The sequence below is a fragment of the Dipodomys merriami genome, unplaced genomic scaffold (genome assembly GCF_024711535.1).
Source record: "Dipodomys merriami isolate MVZ:Mamm:240054 unplaced genomic scaffold, mDipMer1.0.p SCAF_10, whole genome shotgun sequence".
NCBI lineage: Eukaryota > Metazoa > Chordata > Mammalia > Rodentia > Heteromyidae > Dipodomys > Dipodomys merriami.
Window position 1 is genome coordinate 379,787 of NW_027202271.1, and position 20,001 is coordinate 399,787.

A 20,001-nucleotide genomic window follows, 5' to 3' on the forward strand; every position below is an offset into this window, starting at 1 on the left:
AAGATTTTGGCTGCTGCCCAAGTAGTAGCAGCTGCCCAGACCTGAAGGTCACTCTCAGGGTTGGAGGATGATTATTTGTTTGGTCCGGTTGTGGGGCCTGAACTCTGGGCCTGGGCGCTGTCCCTCAGCTCTTCAGCTCAAGGCTAGCGCTCTACCACTTGAGCCACAGCGCCACTTCCGGTTTCTTTTTTGCTTATGTGGTGCTGAGGAATCGAACCCAGGGCCTCATGCATGCAAGGCAAACATTCTACCACTGAGCCACCTTCCCAGCCCTGGAGGATGATTATTTACTGCCTTTACTACATGGGCTTAGTGTTGCCTAGGAAGGGAACATGCTAAGCTTTGGAAAGGGGAAGGGAGCTCATTGGGCTAACACTCACCATAGTAAAAATAGACTGGGCCCCTGCCTGGCCCCATCACACAGGGCTGATTCCAGATGGAAGGCCACTTCTGATCTGCTGAAGTTAGGACTTTTGTGTTATTCTGTCAACTCCTTCCCTAGACCCTTTTTTGTGTGACACTTTCTGTGTTACATAGATTCATAAACCGTGCCCAGCCTTGAAAGGAATCTTTCACATCTATCCCAGGGGATCATCACATGGAGACAGGCAGGCACAGGATTATTATGTTTATTAGAGGAGCCATATTTCCCCCAAGAAGGAGCATCTGGCACCCTTCACTATCCAGGTGGCAGGAGGGTCTGGGGGCAGGAAGTGAGGTAGGTGGGTGTTCAGGGAGTGGCTAGCTGTGGGGCAGGAATTCCAGGGCTGGGAGGAGCTCAGGTCTGGGTGGAGCTGAGGACCAAAGGTGGGCATAATGCTTACAAGCCTGACCTGGGAAAAAGTTGTTGATTATGTTTAAGTTCAAAGCCTCTTGACTACATGGCACACGGAGCCCGATTTGACTGCTGGAGACTCCTTAAATTGCAGGGGGAAACATCCCAGGCAAAAACTAAAGGGAAACTGTATGGCCTTCGGGGAAACATGTAAAATATTTATAAAAATTTTAAAAGTAACTTGGTTAGGCTCTTGGTCCTAAGGATCCAATGTAGCTTTCTCACTGAGAAATCAATAATTTGATTTCATGTACATAAAACATGTAGTGGGGAATGACATAAGGAGACTAGGTATAAATAATATCTTGCCCTCAAATCCATCTTGGTGCTGAGTTGGGTTATGGGGCTATTCACCCAGCTTCAAAGGCCTAGAGGTGAGACAAGCCATTCTTTGAACTGCAGATGCTTAGCTCCAGGAGAGCTAGGACAGCTCTGCTTCAGAATATGCAGATGAACCATGTTGTTTAGCCCCAGGGAAGCCCTGTTCCTTGAGCTAGCTGGTTGCTTTATGTATAATACTTTTTTTTTTTTTTTGGTCAGTTGTGGGGCCTGAACTCTGGGCCTAGGCACTGTCCCTCAGTTCTTCAGCTCAAGGCTAGCGCTTTACCACTTGAGCCACAGTGCCACTTCAGCTTTTTCTGCTTATGTAGTGCTGAGGACTCAAACCCAGGGCCTCATGCATGCAAGGCAAGCACTCTACCACTGAGCCACCTTCCCAGCCCCTGTATAACACTTAAGGCTTGATCTCAGCCCCAACATGTGGTTTTTGTCTTTGAAAGCTTGGTTCAGGCTCAATTCTGGGTGCAGTTCAGTGGAAGTCCACTTCCATGGCCACCATCACCCTCCCACCTGGAGCCCGGGCAGGTCTTGAAGCTGCTGTGACCAGTAGAAAGGGATACATATTGTGTCCTTCTGAGTGAAGCCTGTAAAACGTGGTGGCTTCTTTTGTTCTTGGCCAAGGGTCATGCCCTAAAGAAATTTGTGAGACTCTTGAATGGGGGACAGAAAGGAGATGGGGAACTCTGGTAGAGGTGCCGCTGAGTGCCAGACATAGGAGCAAGGTCTTCTAGGACTTTCCAGCACAGCGAGAGTGGCCAGCCACAGCCTAAGAGTGACTCCACCACAGCCCAAAACTCAGAAGAAGAAATGATTGGTTGCTTCGAGTCACTGAAATTTTTGGTGTTTTTCTTTTTCTTTCATCTTTTTGCTGGTTCTGAGGGCCAGGGCACTGTCCTTCAGATTTTTCTCTTAAGGCTAGCATTCTACCATTTGAGCCACAGCTCTGCTAATGGCTTTTTTGGTACATAATTGAATATATGAGTCTCATACACTTTCTTGCCTGGCCTAGCTTCAAATCATGATCCTCAAATCTCAGCCTCCTGAGAAGCTAGGATTATAAATTGTGAGCCACCCACACCCAACAAGAAGTCACCAAGTTTGGCAGTGGCTTGTTCCACAGCAGAAAATAATGAAAGTACTTTCTGGGGCCAAGACATGGTAGATGCTGGGGCTGGGGTGGGGGAAGGGACAGAACTAAGAAGGCTTCCTGCACTCAATGAGTTTAGGCCCCAAAGAGACAAACTCCCAAAAGTCAGTCTCCTCTCTCTCTCTCTCTATCTCTCTCCTCTTCTCCCCCCTCCCACACCAATCAGCATTAGAACAGGAATACAGAGATGGAGCTATATAAATGTGTTTGTGTATACGTGGCAGTAGTGGGATTTGATCTATAAGGCTCACAGTTTCTAGATATTCTCACTACTGCTGAATCATCTGGTCCCTTTTGAAATGATCCTGAGATAGTGTCTCTCTGCCCAGGCCTGCACATAGACATAGATCTCCTAGTTCAGACTTCCTGCTGGGATGAAGAGTGGTCCCCACTGGGCCCAGCTCCATGTTTTGAGAGTCTCTTGATATTTCTTCCAGGATTGAACTATAAGGTGATTGATTCACCTGATCTCAACCTCAAGAACAGCTAGGATTACAGGTGTGAGCGATGGGACCTAAGATTCAGGTAAAGAAAATCGTGGGGTTAGCATGGTCACAGAACGAAGTCTTTAGGAACCAGGCCCAAACTCCAGGAGTCCCTAGTCAGATCCAGCCACTTGCCCCTTATGGCAAATGAGACGTGGTGAAGGGTAGCGAGAAGATACTAATTAAATGGCAGACATGAAAAGTCTTTATTTCAGTACATCTTCAGAATAGTATGGAATATTGGCGTTTCCCTACTCAGCCATGTCCTCAGGCCTGGGCTGTGTCTAGGGGTGCTAGGGTCGGCAGCAAGGGCAATCTAGGGCTGGCCTGACACCGACTGGCGGTCACTCGGTGTGGCGCGGATTCGAGTGGCTGGCGGGCGCCCTGCGCACTCTGCAAGGGGGAGCACGGACCTGCAGATGAAAATCCAAAGGCTGCGGGGCAGCGCAGGGATGCGGAGGAGGAGCTGCTGGCGGCCCCGGGGTCCCAAGCCCAAGAGTGCCCTGGGCATGGGGCCAGGACACCTGCTGCGAGCCCAGCCGCGTGGGCCTCACCGCGTGGAGCCCCGGCCCGGGCCGCGCGGGGTCTGGACCCTCCGGAGCCTTGCTGCCCGCATCCTAAAATGCGTGGTCAATACAGTCACGGGACAAGGAGGCGCTGGTGGAGGTCGTAGTACTTCCCTAACATCTGAGGGCAGGGGGCGGGCCCGGGCTGCGTCTCCCCAGCGCCCGCCGCCCATGGCTCCGGCAGGCCCGGGCAGCGCGGAACCAGCGGTGCCTCGGGCTCCTGCCTCTCACCGCGCGGGCGGCCACCGGCCAAGGCCGCCTCCTCGCAAGCCTTGCTGCCGGCCTCGCACGGCCCGGGCCCCGGGCCCTGGGCGCCCGCGCACGGCCGGGGAAGGGAGAGCTGCAGGGCGCGGTGTGCGGAGCTCACAGAGCCTCAGCTCCCTGCGTGCGGCCGCGGAATGGGTCTCTGTCCGCCTCTCGGACGAGCTGGCCTGCATACGGCTGCCTCGCTGCTGTGCGCTTTCTAAAGCACGGAGTTTAAACATCGATGAACTCCATCGCCTCCAAAACGGCTCTCAGGCAGCGCTCTGCGTCCAGCGGTGCAGTCACAGCCGCCTCCGCCTAGGGCGCTGTTAAATTCAGAGGTCACCGCGGGAGACGCGGGGAGACAAGCAGCAGAACAAAACCTGAACCAGGAAAGAAGGTTCGGGCTGGCGGTCTGAGGGGAAGGGCTGGTGGAGCAGACCTTGACCAGGGAAGTTTCTTCACAATGGAATCTGGGAAGAATGCGAGTTTAATTTTGTCCCCTTTATTAACAGTACATACAGTAGTTTTATACTTATTACACCCCTTTTGTTTTTACTGTATGACTGTGTATGTCATTTCCCACATTGCATTCATTTACCTTATATGGCAATAGTGAACTTTATTATTTTTGTGTTATAAGTGCCATAATAGGCAAACTGACATTAGAAAGCTGAATAAATGTCACAAAAAGAGATTATATAAGCTGAATATTTTGGAAAAAATGGGAATGAAGATATACTGTAACTGAAAACTGTGTATAAATATAGCACTTACTGTAAAAGAAACAAAAATATACAAATATAGACTACAGAATGTAAGATGTGTAATTTTACACTGAAACATGCTGTAGTCGTAGAGAGTACATATTTTTGTTGAATAAAATACAATATTCCAATTCATTCCTTCTGGCTCTTTTTAATTTACTAAAAGAAGCTATTAGAAAATTTGAAATTGCATATGTGACCTCTGCTGGTGACCTGCGCTGTGTGTCTGGACAGGGCAGGTCCATCCTGCCAGCTTTCCCCCATGGGATCATTCTCCCCACTAGGCCTCATTCTGGAGCTGCTACCCGTGTGAACCATGGCTGTATTGGTCTCTCAGGGCCTTGAAGGCTGCAGGCAGGAAAGGAAAGGTAGTTCGGTGCTGGAGTGCTTGCTTTGCATGCATGAGGCCCTGGGTTCAATTCCTCAGCACTACCAAAGCAGAAAAAAAGGGAAGTGGCGCTGTGGCTCAAGTGGTAGAGTGTTAGCATTAAGCTGAAGAGCTGAGGAACAGTGCCCAGGCCCAGAGTTCAGGGCCCACGACGAGCCAAAAAAAAAAGGGCAAAAGCTCAGGGACAGTGCCCACATCCTGAGTTCAAGCCCCAGGAGCACACACACACACACACAAAATTTAAAAAGCATGGAGACTAGAGAAGGATCCTAGAATCAGAGCCCAGTGAAGTACCCCAGTAAAGTGGTCTTTGTGCTTCATTGCTTGCTTCTCACCCTGCTCCAGAGACTCAATGGTCTCTGGCACTGGGCTTGAATGTGGAAGTAAATCCCATTAATCACACTTGATTGTGCACCAGGTATTACTTCCCTGCTAACCCATGGGATTATGAAAAGAAAAAGTAGTTGGTGGAAAACCAGGGCCATATGGAAAGAAGCATTTGAGAGGGAACTTAAAAGACGAAAACTACAAGAGGACATTTGCTGGGCAGGCCTATAATCCTAGCTACTGAAGAGGCAAAGTTCTAAGGAATGAGGTTCAAAACTAGCCCAACTAGACAAATATGCTAAGATTCTTATCTCCAATTCATCAGTACAAAGCTAGTAGTGGAGGTGTGGCTCAAATGGCAGAGTACCTGTCTTGAGTGGAAAAGTCAAGAGAGAGCATAAGGACTTAAGTTTAAGCCCCAGCACTCACACAAAAAAGAATCTACCCCTCTCCCCACAATCACTCAACGCATACCCACCTGCATTATACCTGTCAGCCAAATTACTATGGTCATCTTGGTGAAAATAGTAACAAGAAATTTCCAAAAGTTCAGAGGCAGATAACCTGAAACTGCTGTTGTCCAGTTTTTTGTTTTGTTTTGTTTTTGCTGGTCGTGGGGCCTGAACTCTGGGCCTGGGCTCTGTCCCTCAGCTCTTCAGCTCAAGGCTAGCGCTCTACCACTTGAGCCACAGCATCACTTCTGGCTTTTTCTGCTTATGTGGTGCTGAGGAATCGAACCCATGCAAGGCAAGCACTCTACACTGAGCCACCTTCCCAGCCCCTGTTGTCCTGGTTTTAAAATTGAAAATAAACTTCAGAATTTTTCAGTGTACTCATTTTGAGAATACAGTATACCAGACCAAAGCCACGAGTGTGGGATAGGGACCTGGTTGATGGGAGACTCAGGTACATTTCTGGGTTGCCCCAGCCAAAATGGGAGTACAACACCAACTAGGCACCAAGCAGAGCCCCTAGCCCAATGCAGGGGATGTCTTTCCCACTACTGACCAGCAAACCTGTGCTCACTTACCATAACTGATCTTTGTGTCACTGGCTAAGAAACAGAGTTCTGCCAGCCCCTAGTTGTTCATGCCTCCCTCTAATCCTAGCTACTAAGCAGGCTCAGATCTGAAGATCTTGGTTCCAAGCCAGCCCAGGAAAAAGGTAAGAAATTCTTATCTCCAACTAACCAGCAAAAATTTGGAAGTGGAAGTATGGCTCATATGGTAGAGTGCCAAAACAAACTAAGGGCCAGCATCCCAGCCTTGAGTTTAAGTCCCAATGGTAGAAAGTAATTTTTTAAAAAGAATGTAAAAATATGCACTTTATTTATTTATTTAGGTGTTGGTCCTATGGCTTGAACTCAGGGCCCAGGCACTGTCCCTAGATTTTTGTATTTAAAGCTAGCACTCTACCAGAGCTCCAATTCTGGGTTTTTGGAGTTTAACTGATGATAAAGAGTCTCATAGACTTTCCTGCCCTTGCTGGCTTTGAACCATAATTCTCAGATCTCAACCTCCTGACTAGTTAGGATTACAGGTTTGAGGCATGGGTGCCTAGCAGCGTTTACTTAAAAACAAAACAAAACAAAGTACACACAAAAAAAGATGAAATAAATGTGAACATTTTCACACATTCCAAGTCCTAGGAAGAAAGAAGGAAAAAAAGAAAGGAAAGAAAGAAAGAAAGAAAGAAAGAAAGAAAGAAAGAAAGAAAGAAAGAAAGAAAGAAAGAAAGAAAGAAAGAAAGAAAAAGAAAGAAAGAAAGGTAGGTAAACATTTTCATGTATTCCCAGTATTTGATAATTTTTCCAACAATTAACTATTTGCAGCAGGACAAATTAATTAATTTGGAAAAAAATACTGGGAAGTATACCAGAGAATCAGCTCACCGTTCTTTTGCCTTTAATTCTGCTGTGGACTCAAATAACATGACCCATGTGCAGCCCTCCAATGATCTGACTTCTCAGCTTTAGCAAATCAAGTTTGGGTATACTGGGATACAAACCCAGCTGTCTGAAATCACCTCACTTTTGTGTGAGTAATTGGGTCAAGGCCCTGGTCAGATTGTGTGGATGGAACTTGATCACATAATGTCAGGTGAGAAATGTCCATGGTAAAATCTAGGCTCTGATCAATGCAACTTCCTGAAGATTTAGACAATGTTTCTTTCTCCCTTGTAGAACTCCACACTCCCTCCGCTGCTTTAACATGTCCCACACACGCAGGAGCCACCGTGACTTCCCCATATTCCTTATTGGTGAAGCCATTTTACCCAATGTCACTTGCAGTCATTCCCCCAAGTAACAACTCTGTCATATCATCTGTACATTTTTCTGAGATCCAAAGTGCATGTATAATCTGCTAGAGAAGCATGCTCTATAACTTGGTGGCCAAAGGGGTGCTGAAGGAGGTTCTAGAGCAATATATTATCTTTATTAATCATCTGGATTATCATGGAAATTAGACTTCTTTACAGAAGGCTCATACATGTAACTCTACTCATGAGGCTGAGACTAGACTACCCTAGGCAGAAAAGTCCTTGAGCTTCTTATCTCCAATTAGGTAGAAAAAAACCAGAAGTGGAGATGTGGCCCCAGTGGGAAAATACCAGCCTTGAGTGAAAAAGCTAAGTAAGAATATGCTGCTCTGAGTTCAAGCTACAGTATGCATGCACAAAATAAATACATACATATATAAATACATACATAAATATATAAATAAATCTTAATTTATATGAGGTTTCTCCTACCAGGAGAGACTGAGGGGTTGTATAAAGATTTTCTACCCTAAAATACTTTAATTTCTGAATGAACATGCAAAGTTACATAGGTGTGAAAACCCATATGCTGTTATGGAATTAAAACTATTTTAAGCTTTAGCAACCAAAGATTCAAGAGTCCACATTTGGTGTTTCCATGAAACTAACAAGATTATTAAACCATGTGTAGATTTTAAAGTGGTTGACTTATAACTGATGATTTTCTATTTTCAGACAGCTTGATGCTTCAATATTTTTAGATTTTTAAATCTATGTCAACAAATACATAAAAGAAAAACATTGTAACTTGCTTTTTAATACAAACATTTTTTAATTAAAAAAGGTCAAAGTCTACATTAGGGAACCAAGAAATCTAAACTGTACAGCTTTCCATATAGAAAACCCAACACGCACTTTATAATAAAACTCTTAAATTAGTCTAATTTAAAGAAAATGTCATTATACCTAGTTGACTAAATAGTTTTGCCATTTCAGTTAAATGATTCACCTGAAACATGGAAAATGGGCAACAGACAAAAGTCACTCTCAAGGGTCTTTTGCAAATTATCTGGTTAATTTGCATGATGAATGAAATTCTTAGTTTCCAAAGGGCAGACACAGTCTTTAATTGCTTTTAGATAGGCACTTAGAAATGCTTTAATAAGAATTCCCACTATATTGTAAATCATTCAATGCCAGGGTAAAACGTGATGCTACACCAAGTAAACTTTCCACTGTTAAGAAATGATAGCTATTTTCATGTTCTTTCTGAAAATAAGATGTTCCATTATGATACAATTAGAAGCAATTTGGTTAATTCCTCTCCATTAGTCTCAATCTTCCTTTCAGTTATTTTAAATTCATGAATTTTCTAAACTAGAATAGTTAGCATGCATCAACAAAAGAATATTGAAGTTTCTTCATATCTTATCTATTCATTACACTGGCAATATAATCATTTTAAAAATGAGTAAAATTTAAATAAAACAGGAAATATTTATGGTTGCAGCAAAGTAGTCATCTTCTATGCTCTCAATTTTAACATTTCAGAAAAAATATCTTTTAGCTATGGCAATCCCATTAACAATGACGTGAGCAGAAGTTGGAAAATCTCATAAACCTTTTTAGATGGTAAGGGTCTTTTTTTGTTGTTTTTTTGTCTTGTTTTAAAATAAAGGCAGCTATAACTAGAAAGATCAGTTAGTGGAGTTCAATTTTTATAGTTCCTCTCTTAAGTACTGGGCCACATGACCCAAACTAGAAAACCAGAGATGGACTCTAGGTGAACACATAAGAACTCACCAAATCACTGAAAATACAAGAACAAATAAGAGACAAGAGCAGCCTCACTGGAATTTTGTGGAGTTACTAGCAGCACATTTATAAAAAGCTTTTGTAGATTTTTTTTGTGTGTGTGTGTCCGGTCGTGGGGCCTGAACTCTGGTTCTGGGCACTGTCCCTCAGCTCTTCAGCTGAAGGCTAGCACTCTACCACTTGAGCTACAGTGCCACTTCCGGCTTTTTTCTTTTTGCTTATGTGGTGCTGAGGAATTGAACCCAGGGCCTCAGGCATGCAAGGCAAGCGCTCTACCACTGAGCCCAAGCTTTTGTAGATTTGCATAATGTTTGTATATAATTGTTTTCCCTTAGGAAAGACATTCCTGCACATAAATCATTGCTTAAGGTTTGGAACAGAGGATTTGTAATTCTATCAATTAACAGAAATAAACAGGTCATTCTTTGGCAACATATTATTTTTCAACTGTAGAGCCAGAACCCTGCAAGGTCAATTTACAATAAAATGTTGAACAACTAAAGACTACTTGATTCTTAGGTAAATGCTCAGACAATTTTAAGGGACATTATCAGCCCAGTACTCTAATGACAACCCTCTGGTCTGTTCTTCCTTTTTGGTTCCGTGGTACTGACCACAGTAATGGAACTGAACCCGAACAGGGCTGGCCATTTCAAAATCTTTCCTGTTTGAATGCAGTGCTCCCATAGGATCACCTACTCTGTTCAGATTCTTTGGTACTTTTAGAGCATAAATAAAAACACTGACACAACAATACAAGTTTAACAAAGGAAAAAATTTCATCAGAAGTATTAAAAGGTTACCAGCTATGATATGTAGCAACTTTCTAGAAAACCCAAGTAGCTCTTAGTTCTCTGCAAGTCTTTTTACAAGATCAGAAATTTGACATTAAAAAATAGTTAAATAAAAATATACTAGGTTCTACAAATAGCTTTCATGATCATTTCTGAAATTCAAATTATTGTCATGTCTTGTTAAAAAAAAAAAAGAATCCTGTCACAGGAAAAGCAACTTTACATTTTATATTATACAGGATATTTCCCTATGAATATACAGACTATGAATATAAATAAAGCTCATCAATACTTCTATATGCAAATTAAGTATCTTAGTGGGGTGTTTGAGTGAAGGTGTTAAACTTCCTCTTCCTTATTAGAAACATGTCACTCCCAACTGTGGAGTTTATGTAGTGACTTGACAATAAATTATATTTTTAAGGATGTAGTGTATTTCTTTTTAATGTCTTAAAAACCATCACTAAAATTGTCTTCATATTTTATATATGCCCAAACCAGCAGGGTGAATGTTCTAGCACTAACTATGGAAGATGGCTTGTACTGATTACCTAGACCCATAACATGTACAGTAAATCAGCAAAATCAGCAGGACCACAGTGTTACTATAGATTAGCTTACCCGGGTTTAAAGGATATGTATTTCTCCTGAACTGACTAGAGCTGTTACAGTTCAAAGCCACAGTACACACAGGCAGAATGGACCTTAATATGCACATAGGTAGTGCAGTTAGAAAGGTATGTACATTCCTTGTATTCTAGTACCTTCATATAATTAAGTGAAAAAAAAAATAAAAAACATAGCTAGTTAGCATTACCCATTCCGGTAGTAGTCCTACAAACCCTTAAACCGGAAGTGTTTCCTCTGCAGTCAGTAAGCACTACAGTCTTCAGTGTCATATTTCCAAGCCAGCCTTGTGATGCATCTACCTGAGTTCTCTTGGCTATGGGTGATGGTGACCTTCATTCACAATTTCCCAGCTTTCATGTATGTGGGGATAGACCCACGCTGGGTCAACCCTTCGAACCTTTTATAGGTATAATTGAGAAAAACCCAGTCTTTGGATTTGTAGTCAGGTTCTGTGGTATTTGGCACTAGAGAGGAAAAAGGAACCATGGGCAAAAAAACTGTCATTAGTGAACTATCATCACCTTCAACTTCTGAATGACAACTTATTATAAAACTCTCTTACCTGGCTGTAAGATATCAGATTCAGGGAAGTCATCAAAATTTGAAGTGTCATCAATACTTTTTATTTCTATAGGGATTGCTGCTGGCCTTTCCCTATAAAAACAGGGAGCAAACAACCATGATGAAGCACTCTTTAACTCTTTAATAGTTCAACAAAAAATTCTTGAAAATTCTGCATACTGTTTTATGAATATTAGAAAGGCCAAAGACATTTAATGTGAACTTGAGAATAAGAAAGTAGATTTCAAACTAGTATAGTATAATTTTTTAATATATTTCATTTAATTGGAATTTTTATTGTATTTTTATAACAAAATATTCTCATTCTATCAATCTATCTGTCTATCTATCTATCTATCCATCCATCCATCCATCCATCTATCTATCATCTGTCTATTCTGGCAATAGTAGGGTTTGAACTTAGGTTTGTATAGCAAGTGCTCTACCATTTGAACAATATCTCCAGCTGTTTTTATTCAGTTATTTTTCAAATGGAGTCCTGAGTTTTGCCCTGGACAATCCTGGATCATGATCCTCTTATTTATGACTCTCATGTAGTTGAGATAATAAAGGAATACCACCATACTTAGCTTTATAGGTTACGTTGCTTTTTTTGTTTGTTTGTTTTGGTGCTGGTCCTGTGTGCTGTATCTGAGCTTTTTATGCTGAAGGCTGGCACTCTACCACTGGAGCCACAGCTTCCTTCACTTCCAGCTTAAAAAAAAAAAAAAAGCGAGGGGGGGGGGAGCGGGGAGGACTGGATGGAGGGCGGGGGGAGGATGGGAAGGGAGGGGAGGGGGAAACAAAGGAGGAGGCTACAATGCTTGATAAGAAATGTACTCATTATCTTGACCATGTAATTGTAACCCCTCTGTACAGTATTTTCACAATTAAAAAAAAGATTGGGGGGGGGGGGCCTAGGAAGGTGGCGCAGTGGTAGGTAGAGTGCTTGCCTCGCATGTATGAGACCCTGGGCTCGATTCCTCAGCACCACATAAGCAGAAAAAGCCTGAAGTAGTGCTGTGGCTCAAGTGGTAGAGTGCTAACCTTGAGCTGAAGAGCTGAGGGACAGCACCCAGGCTGAGTTCAGGCCCCATGACCGGCCAAAAAGAGAGAGAGAGAGAGAGAGAGAGAGAGAGAGAGAGAGAGAGAGAGAACCATAAATTCTGGATATCTGAGCTTTAACCCTTCCGGTCATCAACTATCAGTATGAACTTGGACAAGCAAGTCCCTGTTTTGTGACTGCTCTCTGATTATAAAACTGAGAGACTGGATTAGTAGTCTTCAAACATCTTTCCAACCTTAAAAAGTGGGATACTGGGGCTGAGAAGGTGGCTCAGTGGTAGAGCGCTTGCCTTGCATGCATGAGGCCCTGGGTTCGATTCCTCAGCACCACATAAGCAGGGAAAAAAAGCCGGAAGTGCTGCTATTGCTCAAGTGGTAGAGCGCTACCCTTGAGCTGAAGAGCTGAGGGATAGCACCCAGGCCCAGAGTTCAGACCCCACAACGGGACCCAAAAAACAAAACAAAACAAAAAAAAGTGGGCTACAATAGTAGTAAGATATCAATGAAATGATCTAAACATGCTTTAATAACCATATACATTCAGCAGCTAAGAGTTAGGACTTGGGCTGGGAATGTGGCTCAGTGGTAGAGTGCTTGCCTAGCATGCATGAAGCCCTGGGTTCAATTCCTCAGCACCACATAAAGAGAAAAGGCCAGAAGAGGCATGGTGGCTCAAGTGGTAGAGTGCTAGCCTTGAGCAAAACAAGCTCAGGGACAGCGCCTATGCCCTGAGTTCAGGCTTGGGGAAAAAAAATAAAGAGGACTCTAGCTAGCCTTGAACACAAAGTACAGGGTCAGTGCACAGGCCTCGAGTTCAAGTACTAGGACTGGCAGAAGTAAATAAGTAAATAAAGTTGTAAGCTGCCTCAAAACTAAAAAGTTAGGATTCTAGACAGGCACCAGTGGCTCACACTTATAATCCTAGCTACTTGGAAACTGAGATCTGAGGATCCTGGTTCAAAGTCAGCCGAGGTAGTAAAGTCTATGAGACTCTTATTTCCAATGAACCAGCAAAACTGGAAGTGAAGGTATGACTCAAGTGGTAGACTATCAGCCTTAAGGGAAAAAACTAAGTAAGAGTGTGAAAGTCTTGAGTTCAAGTCTCTCACCAACACACACACACACACACACACACACACACACACACACACACACACACACACACACACACACACACACACACACACACACACCACTAACAACAAAAACCTGACTTAGTAACATTGTAACAGTGTTGCTTCTTGCATTATATCAGACAGAAATAGAGGTAAATTACCCACTAAATCTAGAAACCATTCTGATTCAAAATCTAGGAACATACCTGATATGCCCCCAGTCTACACCTTCAAAAAAAGGATGCCCTTTTATTTCTTCTACTCCATTATTCCCAATTCTGTTTTCAGAATCAATACAAAATCTAGAGCAAAAAAAAAAAAAGTAATGTATAAATTACATTTAAAGTACTCAAGTTGCATTATTTTGTAAGGTTTAGGTTTTAAGCATTACAATTATTTTCTGTTTACTGACGTTTTTGAAGCCATTTCTTTCTGATTGCCTATAATAATATTCTAGATACTATACTGATAAAATGCGAAGTATTTTAGGGCTATTTTTTCCACTTGAAGAAATTCCAAAGTCAAATACCCTTAATAAATTCAATTTTTTTCATTTTTCCTTTTTTCTGGTGTGTGTGTGCATGCATGTGTGTATGTGTGTACGTGTGGGTGTGCACTATGTATATATGAACACTGATACTGGGATTGAACTAAGGGCCTGGGCAATGTCCTCAGCTTTTTTGTTCAATGGTGACATTATACCACTTGAGTTACAGTTCCACTTCCAGCCTTTTGCTGGTTCCCACCCAGGCTTGCTTTCATCTGTGATCCTCAGATCTCTGCCTCCCAAGTAGCTAGGATTACAGGTATGCAAAAGCAGAATGGATATATCAAAGATCATGTTCCATCTTGAATATTTTATATAATATCTATCAATCATCTAATTTTACAAGTTACCCCAATATTTGTTCTTTGCAGCCACACAAAACTGTACCAAACACCACTTCTTGGTTGAGGAAAAGAATGGAAATTTTGCTTGCATTTCATACATAGACTTTTCCCCCCCTTTTCTCTTCAATAGCACTGGGTCATTACATTTTTATTATTATTATTTTTGTCGGCCATTGGGCTTGAACTCAGGGCCTGAGTACTATCCCTAAGTTTTTTTGCTCAAGGCTAGCAATCTACCACTTTGAGCCACTGTATCACTTCTGGTTTTCTTGTGTTTAACTGGATAGGAGTCTCATGGACTTTCCTGCCCAGGTTGGCTTTGAACTTCGAGTCTTAGATCTCAGCCTCCTAAGTAGTTAGGATTATAAGTGTGAGCCAGTAGCACCTGGTTATGACCTTTTGCTTTTAAAAAATATCTGCAACTATGTAAGAAATTAGCTCTTTTTCCTCTTCCCACATTTTCCCTGTGGACTTCCTTTTAGGAAGCTGGCCTATATAAATCAATAACATTCTCTCTCCCCCTACAAAAATGAAACAAATACTTGACCAGTGAGGTTTTAGGACACCCTAAGCTACTCCAAGAATTTAACCACTAACCTGAGAATTAAATCCTTAGCTTTCTCAGAGATAGGTACTTCTGGAGGAAATACTAGCGTTTCTTTCCAGTTCATCACTTTTCTGTATGTTTCTTGAGGTGTTTCAGAACAGAAAGGTGGATAGCCTACATAGTAAGAAAAACAAAGGTTCCATCAACTTTCATGATCAATTAAATTACATCTACCAAATACTTGCCACAACAAAACAACCCTGAATACTTTGATAACAATAAAGTAACGCTAACATTTATAGTTATTTATTTATTTATTTATTTATTTATTTATTTATTTATTATGTATTTTTGCCAGTCCTGGGGCTTGAATTCAGAGCCTGGGCACTGGCTCTGAGCTTCTTTTGCTCAAGGCTAGCACTCTACTACTTGAGCCACAGCACCACTTCCGGCCTTTTCTGTTTATGTGATACTGAGCAATCGAACACAGAGCTTCATGCATGCTAGGCAAGCACTCTACCACTAAGCTACATTCCCAGCCCACACATTTATCAATAATGGATTTAGGGTATCCATCCTCTCAATTCACCTGAAGAGCCAAAGTTGTTTTTTTTTTTTTGGGGGGGGGGTTGGTGTTGGTACTGAGGCTTGAGCTCTCCCCCCGCCCCACTCCCACCCCCCCCCTTTTTTTTTTTTGCCAGTCCTGGGGCTTAAACTCAGGGCCTGGGCTCTGTCCCTGAGCTTCTTTTTGCTCAAGGCTAGCACTCTACTGTTTGAGGCACAGCACCACTTCTGACCATTTCTGTTTATGTGATAATGAGGAATCGAACCTGGGGCTTCATGCATGCTAGGCAAGTACTCTACCACTAAGCTACATTCCCAACCCAAGGTTTGAGCTCTTGCATAGCTCTTTCACTCAAAGCTAGCACTCTACCCCTTGAATCTTAAGTGTCTTATCAGCTGTCTAGGATTATAGGTTATGACCACTGGGAACCAGCTGAGGTTAACCAACTTTGCTTCTTGCAACAGGACCTGGTATTTATCATTATGTGCATAACACTGAGAAGGTGGAAGTGAATTTAAAATAGTGCAGCTACTTTTGTCCTTATCTGTAAATAGGTTCAAACAATAGCACTCAAAGGAAATGTCCACACTGTGTATATAAATTAAGAACAGAACATACCTATTAACATTTCATACATAATGACTCCCAGAGACCACCAATCACACAGTTTGTTATAACCAGTCTGCATGAACACCTCTGGCGCAATATAATCTGGTGTCCCAACTGTGGAGTATGCCTGCAAAAGAACAGCTTTTTAAACCGGCATTCTGTGTGTGTGAGAGTATGAGTATGTGTGCCAGTACTGGGGCTTGGACTCAAGGACTTAGCTTTTGCTTCAATGCTGACATTCTACTCCTGGCTTTTTGCTGGTTAATTGGAGATAAGTTTCATGGACATGCTTGCCCAGGCTGGCTTCAAATCATGACTCTCAGATCTCAGCTTCCTAAGTAGCTGGGATTATAGGCATGAGCCATGGGTGCTTGGCTTCAAACAAACCATTGAAAAAAAAATAGCACTAGACAAGAAAGTCACTCCCTCCCACCCCCCAGTCCTGGGGCTTTAACTCAAGGCCTAGGCATTATCCCTGAGCTTCTTTGTGCTCAAGGCTAGCGTTCTACCACTTGAGCCACAGCACCACTTCCAAGGAAGTAGATTTTTTGACTAATACATTTTCCATGTTTATCAAGTGTAAGGTTTAGTGATGGTACTGAGTAAGATAAGATGCTATAGAAATGTGATTTCTCTCCTATAAGAAGCTCAAGTAAGCTGGGTGCTATTAGTTCATGTCTGTAATTCCATTCAGGTAGGCTAGTACTCTAACACTTGAGCCATACCTTTACTTCTAGCTTTTCTGGTGGTTAACTGGAGATGAGTCTCACAGACTTTTCTCCCCATACTGGCTTTGAACCATGATCCTAAGATCTCAGCTTCCTGAGTAGCTAGGATTTCAGGCTAGTGACTAGTCTTTTTTTGTTTTAATTCTTTTTATTTTATTTTATTTTATTTGTGAACATACTGTACAGAGGGTTACAATTACTGTTTTAATTCTTAATTCCCATAAAATCCTACAAAAATTCTATCTTTAAGGCAGTTGTTTTCAATAAGGGGTCCTAACTGTTTGAAAATATGTGACAGCAGATTCTGTCATCTCTATGACTACATGACTGTAATTTGTGGGCAGAGAAACTTTCCTACTCCAAATACCAATACATTACTCTTGACTTCTCCCTTGGGAAACACCAATATGAGCACTTACCATCTGTTAACACTCTGTCATCTGTTAAGTCTGCTGCCATATTTTTGTTTTGCTTTGTAGATAGGGTCTCAACTAAGAAGCCAACGCAATCTCCTGAATGCTGGGATGTGCCAACATGTCAGACCCCTACCACACCATTCACCTATTATAAGTAGGAAATACAGCAATTCTTTTCTCAACTATAAAATCTAATCTAAAGCAGATACATTTAAAGGGAAAATGTTTTTCACCTTCATGCAAAACTTGATGTTTAAAAACAACACTGAACTGAACTGAACAAAAGGACAGTGAGACTGAGGCCAGCCTTAGTGGCATGCTGAGTCCATTACATGTAAAAAACAAGCTATGACCCTGGAAAGATTTTCTAGCATAGTTTGTAATTACTTGGATTAGTGAGAAAATGAACTCAATGATCCAGAGGCCATTTATATTTTTTGTTTTGTTTTGCTCATGCAGCTTGAACTCTCTGGGCCTGGGTGCTGTCCCTGAGCTTTTCAGTTCAAGACCATTTAAGCCACAGCACCACTTCTGGTTTCTAGTGCTTTAGAGGAGATAAGAGTCTCACAGATTTGGGCTGACGTTGAACAGTGATCCTCAGATCTCAGCCTCCTGAGTAGCTAGGGATACAGGAGTGAGCCACAGGTGCCCGGCTCATTTATATGGTTTTAATGGGTGTTAAGAATATTATTTGAATTAGTACCTTTTCATCACTTGGTTGAACAAATATTTCTAAAGTATCTATATGTATTCGGCATTGAATTAAAAAAAAATGAGGAAAACAAAATCAAAAGGCACATTCTTGGGTGACAGAGATGTACTCACTACCTCACTTAGAAAATATTAACCCCTCTGTACCGTTATAATAAAAATACATTTAGTTTTTTTCATTTAATTTTTCATTTTCATTTATAATTTTTTTTCTAAAGGCACATTCCTAATCTTAAGAATATCAGCATCTGGCTGGGTACTGGTGGCTCATGCCTATTAAGCCTCCCTACTCAGGAGGATCAAGATTCAAGCCAGCCCTGCCAGACAAAACTGAGAGACTCCTATCTCCTCAACCAAGTGGAGGTAGAGCACCAGCTTTGAAGAAAAAAGCTAAGTGACAGTGCCCAAGCCCTGAGTTCTATCCACAGTATGGGTGCAAACACTCATATATTAAATGTGGCTGACTCACCAACTGTCTCCTGTTCTTCTTCCATGTTTCTGCTTTCCTCTTGGAGTTCATGTTCTGAAATGCTAATTTCAACAGGACAAAATTGTCATCATAAGGGGAAAACTCTCACCAAAACCCCAAATCACATAGCCAGACAGCCAGACACACATACATATATAACACATGGATCAATTTAGGGAGCAGAGAGAGGAAGAAAACTTCTGTTCTTAATAGTATTGAATTAAAGCAGCTATATTTTAATTGGAAGAGGAGAAAAAAGTAACAAAGCAAACTTACAGAAGTCACTTGGTGGGTTGTGTGTGAGATTTCTGTAGAATTCAGTCCTGTGAGCTTTCTTTAACCCCGTGCATAAACCAAAATCAGATAACTTTACATGTCCCTAAAAATAAAAAGTCCCAGTAACACCAGATTATATATTAACATTGAAAATAGCAACCAAAAACAAAAACATCTTATTAGAAACTCTTCTTTTAGAATGTATTATAAAAATTCTTAGCTCAGAACTCATATTGGCTGGGACCTGGTGGCTCAGGCCTACACAGGAAGATAAGATCTGAGGATCCTGGTGGGAAGCCAGTCAGTCCAAGACAAATCAATGAGATTATTATCTCCAACAAACCAGCTAAAAAGCTAGAAGTAGCTGAAGTGGTAGAACACCAGCCTTAAATGAAAAAGATAAGGGACAGGGCCCAGGTCCTGAGTTCAAGCCCCAATAAGAAAAAAGAATTCATCATGGTGAAAATGCAAAATTATAAACATCTCAGGATGATGATTTTAAAAAGTAGAAAACAGACAAAATAGGAGTCATATCCCCATGGTGTCCTTCCCCTCCAATCCTATCTTACTGTATCATTCTATGAAACAATGTAGTTTACCAATGATCTGAAACTGTGGGTGACCATTTTCAACCAAACTACCAGCTCTATTATTCTGTAAAACAACAGCAGAGCCTAATAAGCCTCTAGTTGAGTCACGTGCCTTGGCATCCAATAAAAGGTTGTCTGGCTTAATATCTCGATGAATAAAACCCAACTGGTGGATTGCATCTATTGCTAGAACAGTCTCTGAAATGTAGAACTGTGTTTCCTCTTCTGACAAGGTATCCTTCTTCATTAACAATGTCATCATGTCACCTAAATAAAGGAAGGTACCATGTTAACTGAAAAGGCCTTGAAGGGAAAAATATGCTGCAAAAGTTTGTGTATGAGTGTGTGAATGTGTGTGTATGTGTTTGTGCACATGTACCAGTACTAGGGCTTGAACTCAGGACCTGGGCCCTGTCCCTCACCTTTTTTACTCAAGGTTGGGGCTCTATCATTTGAGCCATAGCTCCACTTCTAGCTTTTTTTATAGGCATGAGCTGCCTTTGACCTGCTTTTTTCTATGTTTGACTTGGCACTTCATAGTCACACTTATAACCACTTGTGGGATGTCACATGTAATGGCTCTGGGACAGAGTATCAAATCAAATTAGAGCAGATCTGATCATCTACAAGTCAGTCTTCAGAATAAATTGATGAAGGTAAATGCCAAATTGTGCAAAAGAATCAGAATATCTAGACACATTCCCTTCTGAAGTTTCATAAACAGCCTGAAATGGGCACTGGTGGCTCAAGCCTGTAATCTTAGCTATTCAGGTGGTTAACATATTAAGATCAAAGCTCAGGCCAGCCTAGGAAGACAAATCCATGAGATACTTTTATCTCCAATTATGCTGCAAAACACCAGG

General features: G+C 41.9%; 1 protein-coding gene across 9 annotated transcripts in view; it reads right to left on the reverse strand.

Moving 5' to 3' along the window:
- Positions 1–20,001, reverse strand: part of Stk38l (serine/threonine kinase 38 like) — a 143,285-nt gene that overhangs the window by 48,843 nt on the left and 74,441 nt on the right. For 8 of the 9 annotated variants that reach the window (XM_070037967.1, XM_070037938.1, XM_070037965.1 and 5 more), the window contains 7 exons: positions 19,251–19,405; positions 18,549–18,651; positions 18,273–18,334; positions 15,958–16,075; positions 14,825–14,948; positions 13,543–13,638; positions 11,158–11,249 (listed from right to left, as the gene is read on the reverse strand). In XM_070037967.1, the coding sequence (XP_069894068.1) occupies positions 11,158–11,249; positions 13,543–13,638; positions 14,825–14,948; positions 15,958–16,075; positions 18,273–18,334; positions 18,549–18,651; positions 19,251–19,405 (750 nt within the window). Of the gene's footprint in view, positions 1–7,010; positions 11,060–11,157; positions 11,250–13,542; positions 13,639–14,824; positions 14,949–15,957; positions 16,076–18,272; positions 18,335–18,548; positions 18,652–19,250; positions 19,406–20,001 lie in introns of those variants that run through there. The other variant, XM_070037968.1, reaches the window with a different exon arrangement.